Source organism: Microplitis mediator, chromosome 5, assembly GCF_029852145.1.
Source record: "Microplitis mediator isolate UGA2020A chromosome 5, iyMicMedi2.1, whole genome shotgun sequence".
NCBI lineage: Eukaryota > Metazoa > Arthropoda > Insecta > Hymenoptera > Braconidae > Microplitis > Microplitis mediator.
The window spans coordinates 222,028-242,561 of record NC_079973.1 but is presented as its reverse complement, the minus strand read 5'-3'; the positions used below and the strand labels follow the sequence as shown (position 1 = coordinate 242,561).

The 20,534-nt window shown below is 36.8% G+C and overlaps 2 protein-coding genes across 3 annotated transcripts; one reads left to right on the top strand and one right to left on the bottom strand.

Moving 5' to 3' along the window:
- The first annotated feature begins 276 nt into the window (after positions 1-276).
- LOC130667904 (collagen alpha-2(IV) chain-like) lies at positions 277-16,255 on the top strand. The gene is made up of 4 exons (XM_057469830.1): positions 277-486; positions 7,039-7,174; positions 7,255-7,647; positions 7,729-16,255. The coding sequence occupies exons 1-4, from the start codon at positions 454-456 to the stop codon at positions 14,985-14,987; spliced, it is 7,821 nt and encodes a 2,606-aa protein (XP_057325813.1). The 5' UTR covers positions 277-453; the 3' UTR covers positions 14,988-16,255.
- On the bottom strand, positions 15,838-19,360 carry LOC130667905 (keratin-associated protein 19-2-like). Of its 2 annotated transcripts, none has more exons than XM_057469831.1 (4): positions 19,201-19,360; positions 18,005-18,134; positions 16,381-16,540; positions 15,838-16,290 (listed from the first exon to the last, which is right to left on the bottom strand). In XM_057469831.1, the coding sequence occupies exons 1-4, from the start codon at positions 19,213-19,215 to the stop codon at positions 15,951-15,953; spliced, it is 645 nt and encodes a 214-aa protein (XP_057325814.1). In that variant the 5' UTR covers positions 19,216-19,360; the 3' UTR covers positions 15,838-15,950. The 2 variants fall into 2 exon arrangements, with proteins under 2 accessions (XP_057325814.1, XP_057325815.1); XM_057469832.1 differs by having other exon boundaries at positions 15,838-16,287.
- Positions 19,361-20,534: the final 1,174 nt, after the last annotated feature.

The window sequence follows — 20,534 nt, the reverse complement described above, 5'->3', positions numbered from 1 at the left end:
AAAATAAGAGGGAGGGAGAACGAATGTTGAGGCGCCAAAGGGGGATCTCACATCAAGAGAGTAGAGTAGAGTGAATAATATACAGTAACAACAACAACAACAACTACAAGAAAAGATGAGCCGATGGATACCACGTTGGTTGGTGTTGCTTCTGCTTTTGCTGGTGCTGCTTTTGCTGTTGTTGGTAGGTCTCTTTGGATTCGTCGTTGACTCCCACCCTGTATAAAAGCCTCCTTCGGACCGGCATCAGTTCAGTCTTCTTGAGTTGTTCGGCCACACTGTGAATCGTTTTATGATCATTACAACACTTAACAACCATCGAGTTACATCAAATAAACTAAAATCACTATCGGGCTTTAACAACTACCATGATAGTTTGTTATTAGAACAACAACATCAAACAGTATTGGAACTACTTATCCATACAAGTTTCATCACCATTTCATCCTAAGGATGTATGGACAAGTGTGGGCAGCTTTTACCCTGGTACGTTTTGATAAATTAACAGTGCTTATTGTTAATAAACTTTTATTATTTTTTTTTCTCGTCTTATTGTATTGTAATTTTTTCCTATCATTTGTAATAAAAATTGTATCATTAAGGTGATTATGTGGCTTATCGAACTCATACTCACTTTTTATAGAAACAATTTTGAGTAACTTTGATATTAAATGTGATGATATTTTTAATGCTAATCTTCAGTCGGTGACTATAACTTTTTTTTTCACGTGAAAATAATTACTATTATCATTATTTATTTATTTTTTTTTCAATTATAATTATTTAGTTTTATGATACATATGCACTTAAAAATACTAGATAATTAAAAAAGATAAAAGAAAAAAAAATAGAATCGAGTAATTAAAAATAGAGCAAGATTAAGTAACAGTTGCGATGAATTATACGGAGAAACCCCTCACACGAATAGTCAAAGAAACTCCTCATCCTTTTACTCTCAGTTAAGATTTTATATTATGTCATAATACGATAAAAAGATAAGAAAAAAAAAAAGTAGCCAAGAAGGATACAATGTCTGTGTTAGCACAAAGTGAAGGTAATTCACATAATACTTGAAGCGTTGCCACTTCCATGTCATATTTTATTTACTTATGAATTGAATTTTATTATCTTACTCATTCATATTTAACTCATAAAATTTTAAGTGAAAAAAAAAATAAAATAACAACAACAATAATAGTAAGATTCTCAAGTAAATAAAATTACGGCATTTAATTTAAAAACGAAACAAAAAACGGTTTCATTATATAAAATGAGTTTAAATAATATTATGCACAACATTAAGTATTATCCTAGAGTATTATCCGGCTGACGGCGTGAGTTAAAAGACAACAAGAGGAATATCATCTAAAATAAACAATGACTCGATTGCATATCATTGCAATATAATACACTATACTAACAGCAGACCGTGCCGATACGATGATACGAGGGCTCGTTAAAATAATGTTGTGCGTAAATTTCGGATTCGTTGGAGCCCGTCAGACAAAGAAAATCCCCTTACTCACACACACATATTACACACTCATACACATACATTTCAGAAATAGGTAATAGAATAGAGATAATAAAAACAACAAGAACAAAATAATAAAAAAATAAAAAAAAAAGACTGTAAGATAGAATTAATCAGTTGTTTTGCACTGCGTGAGTTCCCGATTACTCGTCTAAAAATTTCGTAGCCAGCATTATATGAATAGCCAGGGAAACAAACAAACATACATATATTCTTTATTACTGTAAGTACTAGCAAGTAGTATTATATCGAAAATCTGTTTGGCGAAAGAGATTGACAACTACCGGCCCCGCAGGGGCATCCTACTCATCATGAAGAATTACCTCGTAAAGACTTTTAAACTCTTTTATACATTATATTATTATCTTTCACAAATCTCACCTCCTTCTTCTTTTTCTTCTTTTCTGTTTTATATTTTTTATTTAATTTTATTTCTATTTTGTGTGTACTTATTTATTATCAGCAAAATGTAATCTCCTTTATATTAACTCTCCTTGTTTTCATATTTTCTTATTTTTATTTTCCTCATCTCTTTTTTTTTTTTTTTCTTTTCTCAAACTTGTTCTCGTTCTTTAAATATTTTTTCCTTACTTATTAAATACCAGTACTTAGCTAGGTAATATTAATTATAATAAGTTAAGATACGACGAGAAAAATTTATATATAACGCGCTGATGTCACGGTTATTTGAATATATATATCAAGTTCAACTAATTTGTTACGCACAGTAGTTATTTGAGTATTCAACTTATAAAAAAAAAAAAAATATCTTGTATATTTTCTTAGTTATATATTTATGTATGAATTAAAGTTTTAATGAACAGATGAAAAATTAATGTTTATAAATAATGTGACTTGAAAAGTTGGCGTGTTTAGTTAGACCGGCAAGTAAAGTGAAACGAACTTTTCGAGTAGAGTGGAGTAATTTTATAAAGATTCTCACGGAACTGGTGTGGTAGTGCAACTTGCCAATTGTAATTATTGACGAATTTTCATTCCTTCCATTCTTTCATTATTTTTTTGTTACATTGAATGGGGCGGTGGGTAATAAGATCTGGTTAGTATAATTATTGCTGTGTTTTATATAATATAATTAAATCGTGTTTGAGAGACTGACTTTGCGTCGTGCTGGGCAATTATCTTGGTGTCAAGTTAATCAACTGCCACTCAATGTGACTATTTTTTAAACAAACGAAAGAAAAATTGAGACATTGCAAAATCTAATGACCCATCACTGTTACGATACACGGGAGTCTGTATACTTTTTTCTTGTTGCTGAAAAACATTCTTAAAAATCTTTTCTTTATAGTTGAAATAAAAAAAAAAAGTTTAAAATTTTTTCTATAATAAAACTTTTATTCAGTTTATTACCGTGTTTGATAACTTTGTCGAGAGTAAAATTTCTAAAGGTACATCCTTTTAGATGACATCTTTTAAAAATTCCTCAAGTCCAACTCAACAAACTTTCAATTGATCCGAATTCTTCCCACGTACAAATCGCACAACCGTAATCCAAAACTGTGTCACATATATCCTCGACCAAGTGCATCTCAGTGTCTCATCGTTTTATTATTATTTTGTTTTTTTTTCAATAAAAGCCGAACACATGCAATACTCAAGGGAGACGGAGTATATTTATATATAAAGTAGTGGACCTCGAATGGTGGACAAATCGGTCAGTTTAAATGTAAGATGCGTTACTCGGGTCTCGGCCTCCGAATACTATTTATTGGCTCGCAGGTTGTCAGTATTGCGCAATACATATATAACAACAGCAACTTACTGCCGTCGGTGAAGCTGACTTTACTTAACTTTCACTCTACAAGAGAGATGATGCTGATGATAATAATGACGATGATGATGATGATGCATCAACCAACATATATAATATATAATATAAAAAAAAATACCTTTTTCACCAACATAACATGCTTACCTCGATTAATATAAATATATACGAGACATGAGCTACTTTTGCAATAATTTGTTCTCATGACAAATTAATGTCGGTCATTGATTCATAAATATGTTCATTGATCCAATGATTCATATATTTTATTTTGAAATGAAAATAATAATGATAATAATAATAAAATTGTTTAAAAAAAATTGGGAGCCGACAAAGTGAACGGCCTTTGAAGGAAATCCAAAGTGAATAAAATTAATTTTTAAGTGATGTGAGACGTGATGGTGTACAATCTGTCACCATATGCAGGTGTCATACACATATTAATGAATAATTAATGATTGATATTGATCAAACATGGTATTTATACACGGAGTATGACATGCGATATACATAATATATGCATAAAAATGCATGTACGTAGACATAAAAAAGTCAAACACTCGGACACTTGAAAATAAAATAATAATAAATAAAAAGTAAATATACAGACGAGCGATCACGTATAAGTAGTTGAAGTAGCAACCACAAATTGATTGTGGCCTTGGCATGTTCATCACGTTCATGCGCAAGGTGAATGTCTGCTGAGCGTGTCTTATCGGTCTAATATATTATATATAATAATATTATACTTTAAACGTCCAAAGGATTTGCAAACTCGTTACCTCCAATTGTCAGCTATTACTTATATTTTAAATTACAGTGATACAGTATCCAGTATACAGTATCCTGTATCAACTTTATTTTAAGACTCACAGCTATCAATTATAGGCAATCAAATTATTATTATCATTATTATTTTCATATAATTTTAGCGACATTTATTTTTTTGTCGAAGCTAAATGCGCAATGTGGAAAATTTTAAAACTAAATTATCTTGTTACTTCACATCATAGAGTTTCTGATGTATTTAAAAAATTTATTAAATAGCTTATCAATCACTCAACGTTGATGTTCTGTTCAACTCGTCCTGTTTTTTAAAATTGTGACATACATTCTTACCACGCTGAGTGTAATGTCTATGTGTTGTGAGTTGATTGTTTTATTTTATTTTAATTTGGTTTGTAGAATTTACTTTTTTTTTCGTTGATTTAAAGAGCCTTTGTTTTAATTCATCTGGGTTTTCATCAATCTATTTATAACATTTCTCATTACCGGAAGTTCATTTCGCTGCTTATTGTAATGAAATTATTAAAAAAGTCCATTATGATTGTTATTATAAAATATAAATTTTTAACAGACGAAAAAAAAAGAACATAAATTAGAATTAGTTGGGAGTTTTGCCCGCAATTCCTTGACCTTAACTACACATAAGGCAATTTATAATCTTTCTTAAATGGTGTTTGGAATCTAGAAAAAAAAATAAATAAATAAACCAGTCAGTTCACTTATTCACATTTCAATGTAAATTAAATTAGTCATGTGGTAGACAAAAAATTTTTTAATGTCTATATTTTACATAAAACGTATTTAAATAAATATAAACTTTTTTCGAAGCTTACAATTATTTAAGCCATTAATTTTTTATTAATTGACAATAAAAAATATTATTTGTATGATTTATTTTATTGCAAGAAATTTATTAAATTAAATAGCATATGATTAACGGCTGGTTATGTCGATGACAAGGATTTTAAACTTTTTATGCTATTTAATTATTTAATATTTTTAAAATAGTACAATGAAACATTTGAAATTTAAATTTCTCCAGTGAAATAATAGCTGTCAAAAATAAAATCAATTGCACAGATTACTTTGAATGTCAACGACAAACCCGGGTATCTTTACGAAAAATAAAAAGAACATGTGAAGAAAGGAAAAAAATAATAATCAAATGTGAAGAAGACCTCCTACGAGAAACATTAAACTTAAGATAAATATCACCGTGTCTTTGCAATCTTAAAAAACCATAAGAGTATCGCTTTCCATTCTGCCGCGTAGGCGAAATAACATGACGTAGATCACGAGGCATTACTCCTTTACTATCCAACCAGTTTCGATAGTGACATCATTTATAACCATTTAAACTACAAACAATTTAAATCATCTTTAATTTACTATTATTTCTACACGACAAAAAATACAAAATAAACATTTTAATTTTCTAAGCTATTCAAAATTTATATATTCAAATGATATAATTTAATCTCTATTGATCAATATAAGAAAAACCTTAATCAAGTTGTTTTATCAAAATAACAACATCATCAAACATCTTAATAAATTTATATTATAAATATTTTGACTCGTTAAACCGTGAGGATGACGGTGGCGGCGGCGGTGATGCTGGCGATAATAATTATTATGATGAAAGAGAATTGAAATTTCCCAAAAGTCTTGATGTGAATTGCGTAAGGTTTAAAATAAAAAGAAAGTTTTGAGTATGTGACACGCACACTTGGTTTTTAAAATCCATGATAACATAGTACAGTCTCATCTTGGTTCGCACCATTTACATTTTTACGTGATAATTTACCTTGATCAATCCTCAATCTATCCAGTTTTCTCTTTCATGTTTTCTCCTCTATCAATTCCGCTCTGGCCACAAAATTATAAAAAGAAAAAAAATTCAAGTTAAATATATTCCATTACTGAAGTCAATTAATAGAAGATATCCTTTATCACTAATAGTATAATAAAAGAAAAAAAAAACATGACCTAATGATCAAATGATTAGTGCTACTGCGGTGTAACTGACCTAAGTCCGTTTAGTTTAGTTTTTTTTCATAATCCAAAAAAGATGTCGCAATTACTTTCACTATCTCTAAACTTACCTAGCTCGATCCCATGTAATTTTTTTACTTAGTTAATTTACATAAATTCTTTTGACTAATTATTTATTTATATTTCCTATATACAATTTGAGTATGTTCAAATATCGCTATGATTGCTGTCATAACTATTAGTGATATCGTACCGTTGATAAAAATAAATAGTGTCACGCAGTATAATAAAAGTAACCGAATTCACAAAAAAATATAATCAAATGCGTACGATTAAAATCGGTGTCCTAAATAAAAAAAAAAAAAAGTGTAAACGGTCCTCGTGATTCCGAGATGTTGCAATGGAATTTGATAATGAGTACGTAATAAATGTCATAATGATTGAGAGATGGGTAATTGAACAAGACGACGAAGTAGCAGTTACAAAAAAAAGAGAATAAATAATAAAAATAAAAAATCAGTACTAAGAAATAATAAAAAAGCATTACGTGGGTATCGTTGATCTTAACGAGGCCAATGCGATCCGCTACACGACTTAACTCACCAATTTCGTAAAGAAGATCTGGACCTCGGTGGAGTAATAATTACTAATTACCTCTAGCCTTCATCATATGTGATACTACACGTGAAAGCCAATTTTATACCGGATGTCTGTGCACGCAAACAACTTAAACAGATTTATCGTCAGTTTCACTGGAAGGAATAATTTAATTTAATGCAGCTCTGCAAGTCCTTTGTGTACTTTTATTATCTTGATAGTTTTTTAACAATTGATATCATCATTCAATTATAATACATTTACTAAAATAATTAAGTATCAAACGATAAAACAATTTGATTACAGTGTTTATTGTTTTGTGTGTTTTTGTTATCAGGTGGTTGCAGGAGCTGTGCTGCAGATTACGTCGGCGCAAGATGCTACCACTACAGATTTCAGAGAAGGAAAAGAACTCATTTTAAGTATTTCTGATGACTCTAAAACACAATATTTGAATCAAGATTTTGAAACGAGTTAGTTTTTTTGTTTTATCGTAGCATTATCTTTTTATTTACTTTTAAGATAATCAAAATGTTTTGATAATTATTTTTAGACGCTTATAATTATGGTTATGAAATTGGACCAGATGGCCAGTTTCATCATGAAATACACGGTGAAGATGGAGTAACATATGGATGTTATGGATACGTGGATCCGTTTGGAGAACTCAAAGCGACTTTTTATATAAGCGATGGATGGGGTTATAGGGTTGTGCGCCCAGGAGAGGATATTGAATTATTCCTACATGAACATGAACATCATCATGGCAATTCAGATTCTAACGGTCACGATCACGATCACGACGATAACCACAGTGAAAGTGATCACCACGAACATCATGGAATTATCACCCCTTGGAGAAATTTGAAATTCCCAAAAGATTGTCGTCAATTTGAAAACATCGGTGTCATACGACCGACACGACCATCGATTCCATCTAAACCAGGTAACATTTATCATTATTTAATATGATTCTAATTACAGTCATGGTTAATAAATAACTAATTTTTGATAACTATCATTACAGTTCCTGGAGTACCAGATAATGGAATACCATCTGAGACAAATAATATTCCAGGATCTTCATATCCTGGGCAACCTGGTGGAGTACCATCAGGACCCGAATATCCTAACGGACAATACCCAGACCAAACTGGAGGAGGTTCAAACTCCAAACCTGACAGTGAAAATTATCCATCTGGACCAAACTATCCCAGTCAACCAGGTTATCCAGGCCAACCAGGATCGCCCGGTAAACCAGGATATCCAGGTCAATCAGGATCTCCCGGTAAACCAGGATCTCCCGGTAAACCAGGATATCCAGGTCAACCAGGCTATCCCAGTCAACCAGGTTATCCAAGTCAACCGGGATCTCCTGGCCAACCAGGATCTCCAGGACAATCAGGATCTCCCGGTAAACCAGGATATCCAGATCAACCAGGCTACCCTAATCAACCAGGGTATCCAGGTCAACCAGGCTATCCCAATCAACCAAGTTATCCAGGTCAACCGGGATCTCCTGGCCAACCAGGATCTCCAGGTCAAGCAGGATCCCCCGGTAAACCAGGATTTCCTGGTAAGCCAGGGTCTCCCGGAAAACCAGGCTATCCCAGTCAACCAGGTTATCCAGGTCAACCGGGATCTCCTGGCCAACCAGGATCTCCAGGTCAATCAGGATCCCCTGGTAAACCAGGATCCCCCGGTAAACCAGGATCTCCTGGTAAGCCAGGGTCTCCCGGAAAACCAGGATATCCAGATCAACCAGGCTACCCTAGTCAACCAGGGTATCCAGGTCAACCAGGCTATCCCAGTCAACCAGGTTATCCAGGTCAACCGGGCTATCCCAGTCAACCAGGATCGCCCGGTAAACCAGGATATCCAGGTCAATCAGGATCTCCCGGTAAACCAGGATCTCCAGGTCAATCAGGATCTCCCGGTAAACCAGGATCTCCCGGTAAACCAGGATCTCCCGGTAAACCAGGATCTGCTGGTAAGCCAGGGTCTTCCGGACAACCAGGCTATCCCAGTCAACCAGGTTATCCAGGTCAACCGGGCTATCCCAGTCAACCAGGTTATCCCAGTCAACCAGGTTATCCAGGTCAACCGGGATCTCCTGGCCAACCAGGATCTCCAGGTCAATCAGGATCCCCCGGTAAACCAGGATCTCCTGGTAAGCCAGGGTCTTCCGGAAAACCAGGCTATCCCAGTCAACCAGGTTATCCAGGTCAACCGGGATCTCCTGGCCAACCAGGATCTCCAGGACAATCAGGATCTCCCGGTAAACCAGGATCTCCTGGTAAGCCAGTGTCTCCCGGAAAACCAGGATATCCAGATCAACCAGGCTACCCTAGTCAACCAGGGTATCCAGATCAACCAGGCTATCCCAGTCAACCAGGTTATCCAGGTCAACCGGGATCTCCTGGCCAACCAGGATCTCCAGGTCAATCAGGCTACCCTAGTCAACCAGGCTATCCCAGTCAACCAGGTTATCCAGGTCAACCGGGATCCCCTGGCCAACCAGGATCTCCCGGTAAACCAGGATCTCCTGGTAAGCCAGGGTCTCCCGGAAAACCAGGATATCCAGATCAACCAGGCTACCCTAGTCAACCAGGGTATCCAGGTCAACCAGGCTATCCCAGTCAACCAGGTTATCCAGGTCAACCGGGATCTCCTGGCCAACCAGGATCTCCAGGTCAATCAGGCTACCCTAGTCAACCAGGATCTCCCGGTCAACCAGGATCTCCAGGTCAACCGGGATCTCCCGGCCAACCAGGATCTCCAGGTCAACCGAGTTATCCTAGTCAACCAGGTTATCCAGGTCAACCGGGATCTCCCAGCCAACCAGGATCTCCAGGTCAATCAGGATCCCCCGGTAAACCAGGATCTCCTGGTAAGCCAGGGTCCCCCGGAAAACCAGGCTACCCTAGTCAACCAGGGTATCCAGGTCAACCAGGCTATCCCAGTCAACCAGGTTATCCAAGTCAACCGGGATCTCCCGGTCAACCAGGATCTCCAGGTCAACCGGGATCTCCCGGCCAACCAGGATCTCCTGGTAAGCCAGGGTCTCCCGGAAAACCAGGCTACCCTAGTCAACCAGGGTATCCAGGTCAACCAGGCTATCCCAGTCAACCAGGTTATCCAAGTCAACCGGGATCTCCCGGTCAACCAGGATCTCCAGGTCAACCGGGATCTCCCGGCCAACCAGGATCTCCTGGTAAGCCAGGGTCTCCAGGTCAACCGAGTTATCCCAGTCAACCAGGTTATCCAGGTCAACCGGGATCTCCCGGCCAACCAGGATCTCCAGGTCATTCAGGATCTCCCGGTAATCCAGGATATCCAGATCAACCAGGTTACCCTAGTCAACCAGGGTATCCAGGTCAATCAGGCTATCCCAGTCAACCAGGGTATCCAGGTCAACCAGGCTATCCCAGTCAACCGGGACCTCCCGGTCAACCAGGATCTCCAGGCCAACCGGGATCTCCCGGCCAACCAGGATCTCCAGGTCAACCGGGATCTCCCGGCCAACCAGGATCTCCAGGTCAACCGAGCTATCCCAGTCAACCAGGATATCCAGATCAACCAGGGTATCCAGGTCAATCAGGCTATCCCAGTCAACCAGGGTATCCAGGTCAACCAGGCTATCCCAGTCAACCAGGTTATCCAAGTCAACCGGGACCTCCCGGTCAACCAGGATCTCCAGGCCAACCGGGATCTCCCGGCCAACCAGGATCTCCAGGTCAACCGGGATCTCCCGGCCAACCAGGATCTCCAGGTCAACCGAGCTATCCCAGTCAACCAGGTTATCCAGGTCAACCGGGATCTCCCGGTAAACCAGGATCTCCTGGTAAGCCAGGGTCTTCTGCTAAACCAGGATATCCCAATCGACCAGGTTATCCAAGCCAACCAGGCTATCCAAACCAACCAAATTATCCTGGACAAAAACCCGATGGGAACGAAAATCCTTCGACGACAAATCCGATTCCTGAAAAACCTGGAACGTCACATCGTCCACCACATAATAAACCAGGAGCAACGAAACCTGAAAGGCCACCACATTCGAAACCTGGAAAACCTGGTAAACCTAACAAACCAGTGGGTGGTCAAGAAAAACCATCTAACGACAATAAGAAGCCTCCATATGGACAAGAGAAGCCAATCCATGAAAAACCGTCACATGGGCATAAACCAGGGCATGGAAAACCACCACATGGACATGGTACCCCGGGTAAACCTGGATATCCCACAACAGATCAACCATCGTATCCATCGCAACCACAATACCCCTCGGCGCCTGTGTTTCCAACACCAATAAAACCTGAAGCGCCACCTCAACAACCGAGTCAAACTGGATCTCCAACATCTGGAAATCCTTTATATCCAACTCAAACACAATATCCATCAGGTCCAGGAAATAAGCCATATCCATCACAACCAGGGCAACAACAGTTTCCTTCAGAACATGAGATTCCAGCACACGAGCATAATAAACCGGGACACGAAGAAGTACCATCTTATCCGTCGTCACCAGAATATCCCAAGCCAATAAAACCTGGAGGCTCGAGTCAAGCACCACCTTCAAGTGGATTAGTACCCTCAGATGGACCCTCATATCCTTCTCAGCCACAATTTCCTTCGGGTCCGGGAAGTGGATATCCTTCTAACCAAGAACAGCCTGGAAGTGGATTATATCCTTCAAAGCCTCAACCTCCCTACCAGAAACCTGGCACGCCTCAAACTGGATCGAAACCGTCGAGTGGATCCTCGTATCCATCTCAACCGCAATCACCGACGGGACCAGGAAATGGATATCCATCCAATCAAGGCCAGCATGGAGGTGGATCGTATCCTTCACAGCCGCACCCTCCCTACCAGAAACCCGGCACATCGCAAACTGGGTCAATACCATCAAGTGGACCCTCATATCCAACTCCACCACAGTATCCTTCGGGAAGTGGATATCCATCCAATCAAGGTCAGCATGGAGGTGGATCATATCCTTCACAGCCGCAACCTCCCTATCAGAAACCCGGCACATCACAAACTGGGTCAATACCATCAAGTGGACCCTCATATCCATCTCAATCACAGCATCCTTCGGGAAGTGGACATCCCTCTAATCAAGGCCAGCATGGAGGTGGATCGTATCCTTCACAGCCTCAACCTCCATATCAGAAACCTGGCACGCCTCAAACTGGATCAAAACCATCAAGTGGGCCCTCATATCCGTCTCAACCACAGCATCCTTCGGGAAGTGGACATCCTTCTAATCAAGGCCAGCATGGAGGTGGATCGTATCCTTCACAGCCTCAACCTCCATATCAGAAACCTGGCACATCGCAAACTGGGTCAATACCATCAAGTGGACCCTCATATCCAACTCCACCACAGCATCCTTCGGGAAGTGGATATCCATCCAATCAAGGTCAGCATGGAGGTGGATCATATCCTTCACAGCCGCAACCTCCCTATCAGAAACCCGGCACATCACAAACTGGGTCAATACCATCAAGTGGACCCTCATATCCAACTCCACCACAGCATCCTTCGGGAAGTGGATATCCATCCAATCAAGGTCAGCATGGAGGTGGATCATATCCTTCACAGCCGCAACCTCCCTATCAGAAACCCGGCACATCACAAACTGGGTCAATACCATCAAGTGGACCCTCATATCCATCTCAACCACAGCATCCTTCGGGAAGTGGACATCCCTCTAATCAAGGCCAGCATGGAGGTGGATCGTATCCTTCACAGCCGCAACCTCCCTACCAGAAACCCGGCACATCACAAGCTGGATCAATACCATCTGTGGGACCTTCTTATCCAACCCAACCACAATATCCATCCGGTGCAGGAAATAAGCCATATCCACCACAACCGGGGCAACAACAGTTTCCTTCAGAACATGAGATTCCAGCACACGAGCATAATAAACCGGGGCATGAACAAGTCCCATCTTATCCATCGTCGCCAGAATATCCTAAGCCAATAAAACCTGGCGGCTCGAGTCAAGCACCACCTTCAAGTGGATTAGTACCCTCGGGTGGACCCTCATATCCTTCTCAACCACAATTTCCTTCGGGTTCGGGAAGTGGATATCCCTCTAATCAAGGCCAGCATGGAGGTGGATCATATCCGTCCCAACCACAATATCCTTCGGGTCCAGGAAGTGGATATCCTTCCAATCAAGGCCAGCATGGAGGTGGATCATATCCGTCTCAACCACAGCATCCTTCGGGAAGTGGATATCCTTCCAACCAAGGACAGCACGGAGGTGGATCATATCCCTCAAAGCCTCAACCACCGTACCAGAAACCTGGCACGTCTCAAACTGGCTCAATACCATCAGGAGATAATAATGGACATCCTGGAGTTGGATCTCACCCCTCAACGTCGAAACCGCACCATCCACATCATAAACCTACTCATGGCCATGGAAAGCCACCGCATGCACAGAGACCATCACATCCACCTCAAAAGCCATTAAAACCCCAAAGTCCAACTCATGCTCCTCCCCAAAGTGGATCACTACCATCTACTAAGCCTCCACATAATGTACGACCAGGACATGTTCCGTCCACCTCAAAACCTGGTAAGCCGTCTGTACCAGTATTAATGCCAGGACGCCCAACAACGTCAAAACCTTCTAAGCCATCGCATCCACCCTCTACTGGCCATCCATCGTCTCCGAATACTGATAATTTTGGACAAGGTGGCCAAGTCCCAATATATCCAACTAGACCGACTCTTCCTTCATCAGGATATCCTGGTACTTCAAACTATCCAGGAAGTTCAGGTTCAGGTTATCCAGGAACAGATTCCAATTCTGGTTATCCAACGAATTCACAACAACCTGGCAACGGAGTTCCATCATACCCTGGATATCCAGATCCTGATGATCCTAATTACCCTGGCTTTCCTCCGGCACCAACAGGTCCTGTCGGACCTACTGGACCAACAGGTACTTTCCCCGGTGCACCTAATGGCCCAGAAGGACCAGGAGGGCCAGGAGGTCCAGGTGGTCCGATTGGTGGAACAGGGCCAGTAGGAGGAGTAGGAGGTATTGGTGGAGTCGGTGGAGTGGGAGGTACTGGACCAGCTGGTCCTGATGGCCCTTGGCCTACAGGAGATCCAGGACCTGATGGTCCATGGCCAGGAGATCCAGCATATGGTAAGCAACCAAGAACGAACCAAAACTATCAAAATACATACTCTGATGAAGAATCTTCAATAGACTCTGAACCAGAACTTTACGAAAAATCTTTAGAATTTTCCTCTTTGAAACAAAAGCTTGATGATCAAGGTTACAACTATGAAAAACCTAAGCATTCTTTTAACGATCATCTTCAACCTGCTCCATTTTCTTTATCCGAAAATTCACCTTATCCACTAGATGACTCTAACAACAAATACATCGAAAAACAAAACGAAAATAGCCAATTCGAGTCACTTGAACGCTCAATGCCATCAGACATAACAGCTGATGACTTACCACTAATCAATCAACAGGAACAACAACAACCACTCGAACGTAAAATTACTAAAAATTTTAAAAAATCAGGACGCAGTGAGTTATCATCTGAAGATCGAGAATCATACAATCCAGACTCCGAATTTGCCTACCATGTATCAAAGTACAATGAAAAATTTCAAAAATTATCAAAACAATCTCAAGATGAAAACAATGCGGATTTAGAACTTCCAAATGAAAATGGACCAGCAGTTGAATTGGAAAAAATAATTAAGAATAAACAATCATATCCATCGAGTAATGTGGAACAAGAGTCGAGAGCAAAACAAACTGAAAATAGCATAGAGTCGCCCGGACCAGTTCGTATTAAGCCAATTTCACTACCTGTTGGTCCAAATCCCGAAATGTGTCCTTGTTATATAGTTGAATCAAAAAATTCAACAGATTTGACAACAACTACACCAGCACCAGTTTTCGATCCATCAAATGACACTCCAATTTATGGACAACTCGGATTTATTCCAGTTATATTCGTGCCTTACTGTCCAGGCGATGAGAGCAAGACAGAAAGTATGACAAAAGCCATGTTCCCCTCGGCAACTCCAGTTCCCTACCCCTGTAGTATTTGCAGTGGCAAGGAGTCCGGATTCATCGGTGGGAAAATTCTAGACCTAAGTCAACTAAGTAACATCAAAGCCATCAAACACGTCATCAGTGAAGCGAATTTCGGCTTATTAAACATTCCTGTCAATACTATTAGCGATCGTTACTCTCGACGACACACTAAACAAAAAAAAAACTCTGACATCAATTAAATCAACCGCATACACAAAATACGTGGACAACAATAAATGGATAAAATCTAATTAACAACACCAGGTAACTGTCTAAATCTAAATGGATGCACCCACATGATTTGTAGACCGCTAAAACGGTTAACAAGTAAACTTGGTTAAATTAATTGTCTGACTGACACTTGAATTCCATCAGACCCATCAAACAATACCGAGAGCATGAGTTGAAGCTTTCACTCCAATTACTCTCTTCGTCTCTCTGATGTTCCTTTGACATATATTCTAAAACTCTTGACACACTATTATGTGTCAGTTAAGGTACTGTTATTCTCCGGAGGACTTGTAACTTTATAGTTTCAGACGCCAATGAATGAGGATTGGAAGTATTGATATAATCGATATCTTAATACAAAATTATCTGCTACTCAACTCATGTTCTACCATGTTTATATTTTGTTATCACAAGGACGTTGATTTAACAATAATAATAATAATACTTTATTCTAGTTTTGATAAATATACTAAATTTAATATTAATTTCAATGTAACTATGTCCTTATGATTTCAAAATATCGAATCAAGCCAGATCGTATAAATAAAGAAAAAAATAATAATATACATTCTGGCTTAGAATAAACCTAGTTTTAGTTACCATATTTTCCATACTTGAGATTACTAATTATAAGATTGCGTTTATAAACATAATGTTACGTATTATAATAATTAATTGATTAATTAAAGCTTTTTATTTAAGAAAAAAAAAAGCTACTTATTTGTATATATTAATCATGTACTTAATAATAATAAATTTTTTAAAAGTATTTCTTACTTCGAGTGTATGGAAAAAAGTAAAAATAAAATTATACGATAATTTTAACGAATAATAATATATTTGTAAAAAGTATATAAATTTGTATGTTTTTTCAATTATACATCAGAGTAAAAAATTAAAATGAGTATAATTTGATTGAAATTAAAGTAAAATTAGGAGTATCCTCGGTAGCCTGAAGGGTAACCATTGTAAGAATAAGAACCGATGCCACGGTAAGGATAATTGCCGTATCCTGAGCCAAGTCCTGAGTAATCATGCAAACCCGGGCGATTAACGTAGCCAGCACTGTAATAGCTACCGTAATTGCCGTCAAGAGAATTCCAACGATTGTAGCCACGTCCGTAGAGGCTATCGTCGTATCCAATCCCACCTACGCCATAACCATAGCCGCCAACGCCGTTTCCATATGTGCTTCCGTATCCATAAGATCCTGACCCTCCAAGACCGTACCCAGAACCATATCCAGCTCCATATCCATATCCGTTATATCTGCTAGAATATATTTAACATACTTGTCAAGTGAAAGTACTGATGGACAAAATTAATATAAATTTTAACCATTTGTATTTGTATTTGTTTTACCTGGGTCCAAGAATTCCACTTAAACCAGATTGATAACCACGATAAACCGAATTTGATGATGGGTAATAACCATTATTGTTGCTGTAATATGGTGATGATCCTAGATAATTTCCGTAATTGTAACCACTTCCGTAGGTGTAGTCTTTCGCACCCAAGAAAACTATTAATCAAATTAATTATTTAGTTTTATTTTGTTAATTTAACATTGCGATATTTCAATTTATAGTAATGCTACAATTCAGATGCGGTAACTGTAATATCAAATGCAGTTCACGTTTGATGTTAATGAGCAACAGATGCTTTTATGGTTTCGAGTATTTCTGTGAGAGAAGTTAAGACAAGTTTTAGTGTACAAGTTTATAATAAAGTTCATACCAGATACAACGTTTATGATTACATAGATATATATCTATACATGAAGCAAATAAAGTTTCCGTTGGCGTTTAATGGTTTTCGCAATGAAATTTGAAACACTCAGTTTCAGTGAGTTCAATAATTTGAACCATTTTACAAGGTGTTATGTTAGTGATCTTTTTAAATCAAAATAACAAATTGAAAGTTATCCAATATTATGAACAATTTTAGATCCGATGTCGGTAGCAGTAGTTAATCAAATAAATAATTCTTGAATAGGAAAATTAGTTTTACTGTAATTTAATTAATTAAAATTATTGCGTAATAATCGAACACAAAAAGAAAAAATCTTAGTGATGACTTAATAATAAATAATGACGATTAGCAAAATCTCAGTTAATTTGCCAGGCTAGTCTGTTGATTGAAAGACATTTGACAAGAACAACAAAACATATATATGTATGTAAAACATGTAAATATAGACACAACAGTTAGTAGTACACGCAAGTGTATTATGATTACGTTTCCAGGGAAAAGGAAATGACATCATACATCTTGTCTTATATCTGTCAGAGCTGTTCATGAGTCATCTACCTAGAGAGAACGAGACGTTGAGATAAATAATTATATACTTGTAGATGTGGGCCAAATTATGATATGTATATAATATGTTATGTACATAGCTGTGTAGTGTAAGCACGTGACTTATAACGAGACTCAAGTAGTTCTACAACCAGCGCGGTTTGTTTTGACAGACTCGAGCAGGTCTAGAAAATAGTTTACGAGCAACCATTCAGGTTAAATATCGCTCTCATTACATGCTGCAAACATTCTGCAAAACTAATTCCTGTCTTGTATTAAACGATTAATTTTACTATTTACAACAATTGTTGTTAAAGTATCGTTGAAATTATTATCAAGCTATTGTAATTGTTATCTAACATAATTTTTCATTGAATACAACGGCAAGTATGTCATTCATGTTCACACGATCTTGAAGTAGCCTGATTGTTTACACACGCGCTATATGTTTAATAGTCATTATTATTGTTATTATATTAATAGTATGCTGATAATGCTCATACATATTAATGTTTAAAGAATTGCTGAAAACCAAGAAAACAACTAAAATGATATATAGCGTAAAATTAAGCTATCTCTTATTTTATCAACACATTTATTATAAAATTTTCTATGGCGAGATAATAAAAATGGAAACTAAAAAATGACAAGCAATAAATATATAAATATTAATATGAATAATATTTACATCTGTCACTGGCAGATGTCTCAAGATCTTTTGTTGCTTCAGAGGGTTTGCTGGTGTCGGCAGCTAGTTTTGACAATTCTGGAGTTTCTATAGCACTGCATAGTGATATTGCGCAAAGAAATATTGCTATCTGTAAATTAATTATTTAAATTATTCATTTATTGTCAAAGTTAATATTGTATTGTGTGTAGGGGAGGGTGGAGCAGAGCGGCCCCCCCTGAAATTTTGACCAAAAACAAAATTTTTTTTTTTTCGACTAATTACTATAAATCCGATATGTTTGCGCATTTTTACCCCTGCGCATGACATTTGGGGCAAAATGGACAAGCCCAAAATTTTGAAAAAGTGATTTTTTCATATTTTTATCGTCAAATTAAAAAAAAATTATTATAATTCCACATTTCTAGCCCTACGCATAACACCTGGGGCAAAATGGACCAGCCGAAACTTCCGAAAAAATTATTTTTTAATATTTTTCGGCCGTTTCTCTATGTAAGAGGCAAATTTGGTCACTAAAAATTTATAAAAATTAAATTTTTTTTTTTAGTTGATAAATTTTTGAAATAAAGTAAAATTATAGAATTGATTTTTTTTTTTATTAAATAACAATTAGAAATTAAGGTAATCGAGAGTGAACGATTTTTTAGGCTTTAAAAAATTTTTTTCGAGTAATATAAAACCAAAAATAGTTGTCAAGAGAAAGAAATACATTCTTAATGATGAAAACAATTTAAAAAAAAAAAAAACGAAAAAAAAAATTTTTTTTATCACTTTTTAAAGGGGGGCCACTCTGCCCCACAAAAAAAAAAAAATTTTTCAGAATTTTGGCAAAATGTCCATAAATTTGTTCGAAATAGGACAAAAGTAAAGTGATCCTATGGTTGAAAGCCACAAAAAATAATAATTGGCTTAGGGGGGCCGCTCTGCCCCACCCTCCCCTATATTCGAAAAAATGTTAATTTATGACGTTGATGAGTTATTAGATTCTCATCATCATAAGCTATTAATGTCAACAAGATAGCTTTGTAATTACGTTTGAGAAATCCAAATTTTTTCTTTTGTTTGATTTTAATATTTTACTAAAGTTATTTATTACTTATTGTATGAAAAAAAAATGTAATAAATAGAAAATAAATAATACTTTTAGTGTTAATAATTAATAAATCTATTTGAAATAATAATAATAAATAACTTACGAGAATACTCTTCATGATGAGAAAAATGTATTATTTCCCAAACAAACTTGTTAAGAACTTGAACAAGGAATACACTGAGATTATATGCATGCGTCTTTTTATTTTCCACATCTATATATATTTTAACATCCCCACCTGGCTATCATAAATATTACATACATACTTATACCTAGATACCTATGCTATATAAATGTATTTGTATTTTTTTTCTCTTTTTTTTTTACACCACAGTCGATGATTCCACGGTAGAGCAAGAGGCTTGGCTATGGGACATTTGACAAGGCCGTTAAAGTTAACTCGAAGCTTTTCACGACATAATACACAGCGACACACCCACTGATTTATCTCAACAACAACCGATGAGTGAATTGACTCGTCACCCAACGCAAAATTTACTTTTGCATCCGGTGATCTCTTCAAGTAAACATTCCATTATCTCTAGTTCTTGTCAAACACACGAAATAAAGATACGAAATAATAATAAACAGACAGATACAAAAAAATAAATAAAAAACCCAGAAACTAACGAAAAGAGTATTTCGAAAGGAAAGATAGTCGAAATCCTTTTATTATGAAACTTGTCGTGTAATTCAAAGTAGTTCAAGACCATAAAACATTCAATATTGTACTTTATTTACAATTAAATTTTTTTCATCTATTTGCTTATTAAATTTTGACGGTGACACAGCTCAAGAGTGGACGACAAGGTCATTAATTACGATTTTAAATAAAAAGAAAATAATAATAAAATATATTTATGAATCAAAGTAGCTCAAGAGCAACTGACCACGAGAATTTTCACACGCAAGTGACAATTATCCACAATATGTGCTGCGTAATGGACATACTTTACAAAGTTTCATTTTAAAATCAGATTTATGAATATAAATTATTAATAATTAAGCTAAAGAACATTATTTCAGTATCTTAAGATGAAAGGATATCATCAAATCAACACACACCTAATTATAATATTATTGTAATTACGAATCATTTTTTAAAATCAACAATAAATTTTTCATTGCCAATTGAATTTTTTTTTTTTCATTACTCGATATATATTATAATTAAAAAAAAAAAAGTTAATTAATCACGGTGAATAAATGATGTTTATATTATTGAATTAACAATTTTATGGTCTAAGAAATGAGTCATAATCTTAATTTAATTGATCAATATTGTAATATGATCTCAATGACAATAATTGCGTAATTACAGGAAGGACAATTCGAATGGTAATTTTTTTCATAAAAAATAATATTATAATAATAAAAATATAAGAGTAAGGATAAATCAATTTACACATAAGACCTTACTCATGAAAATAAGTTACT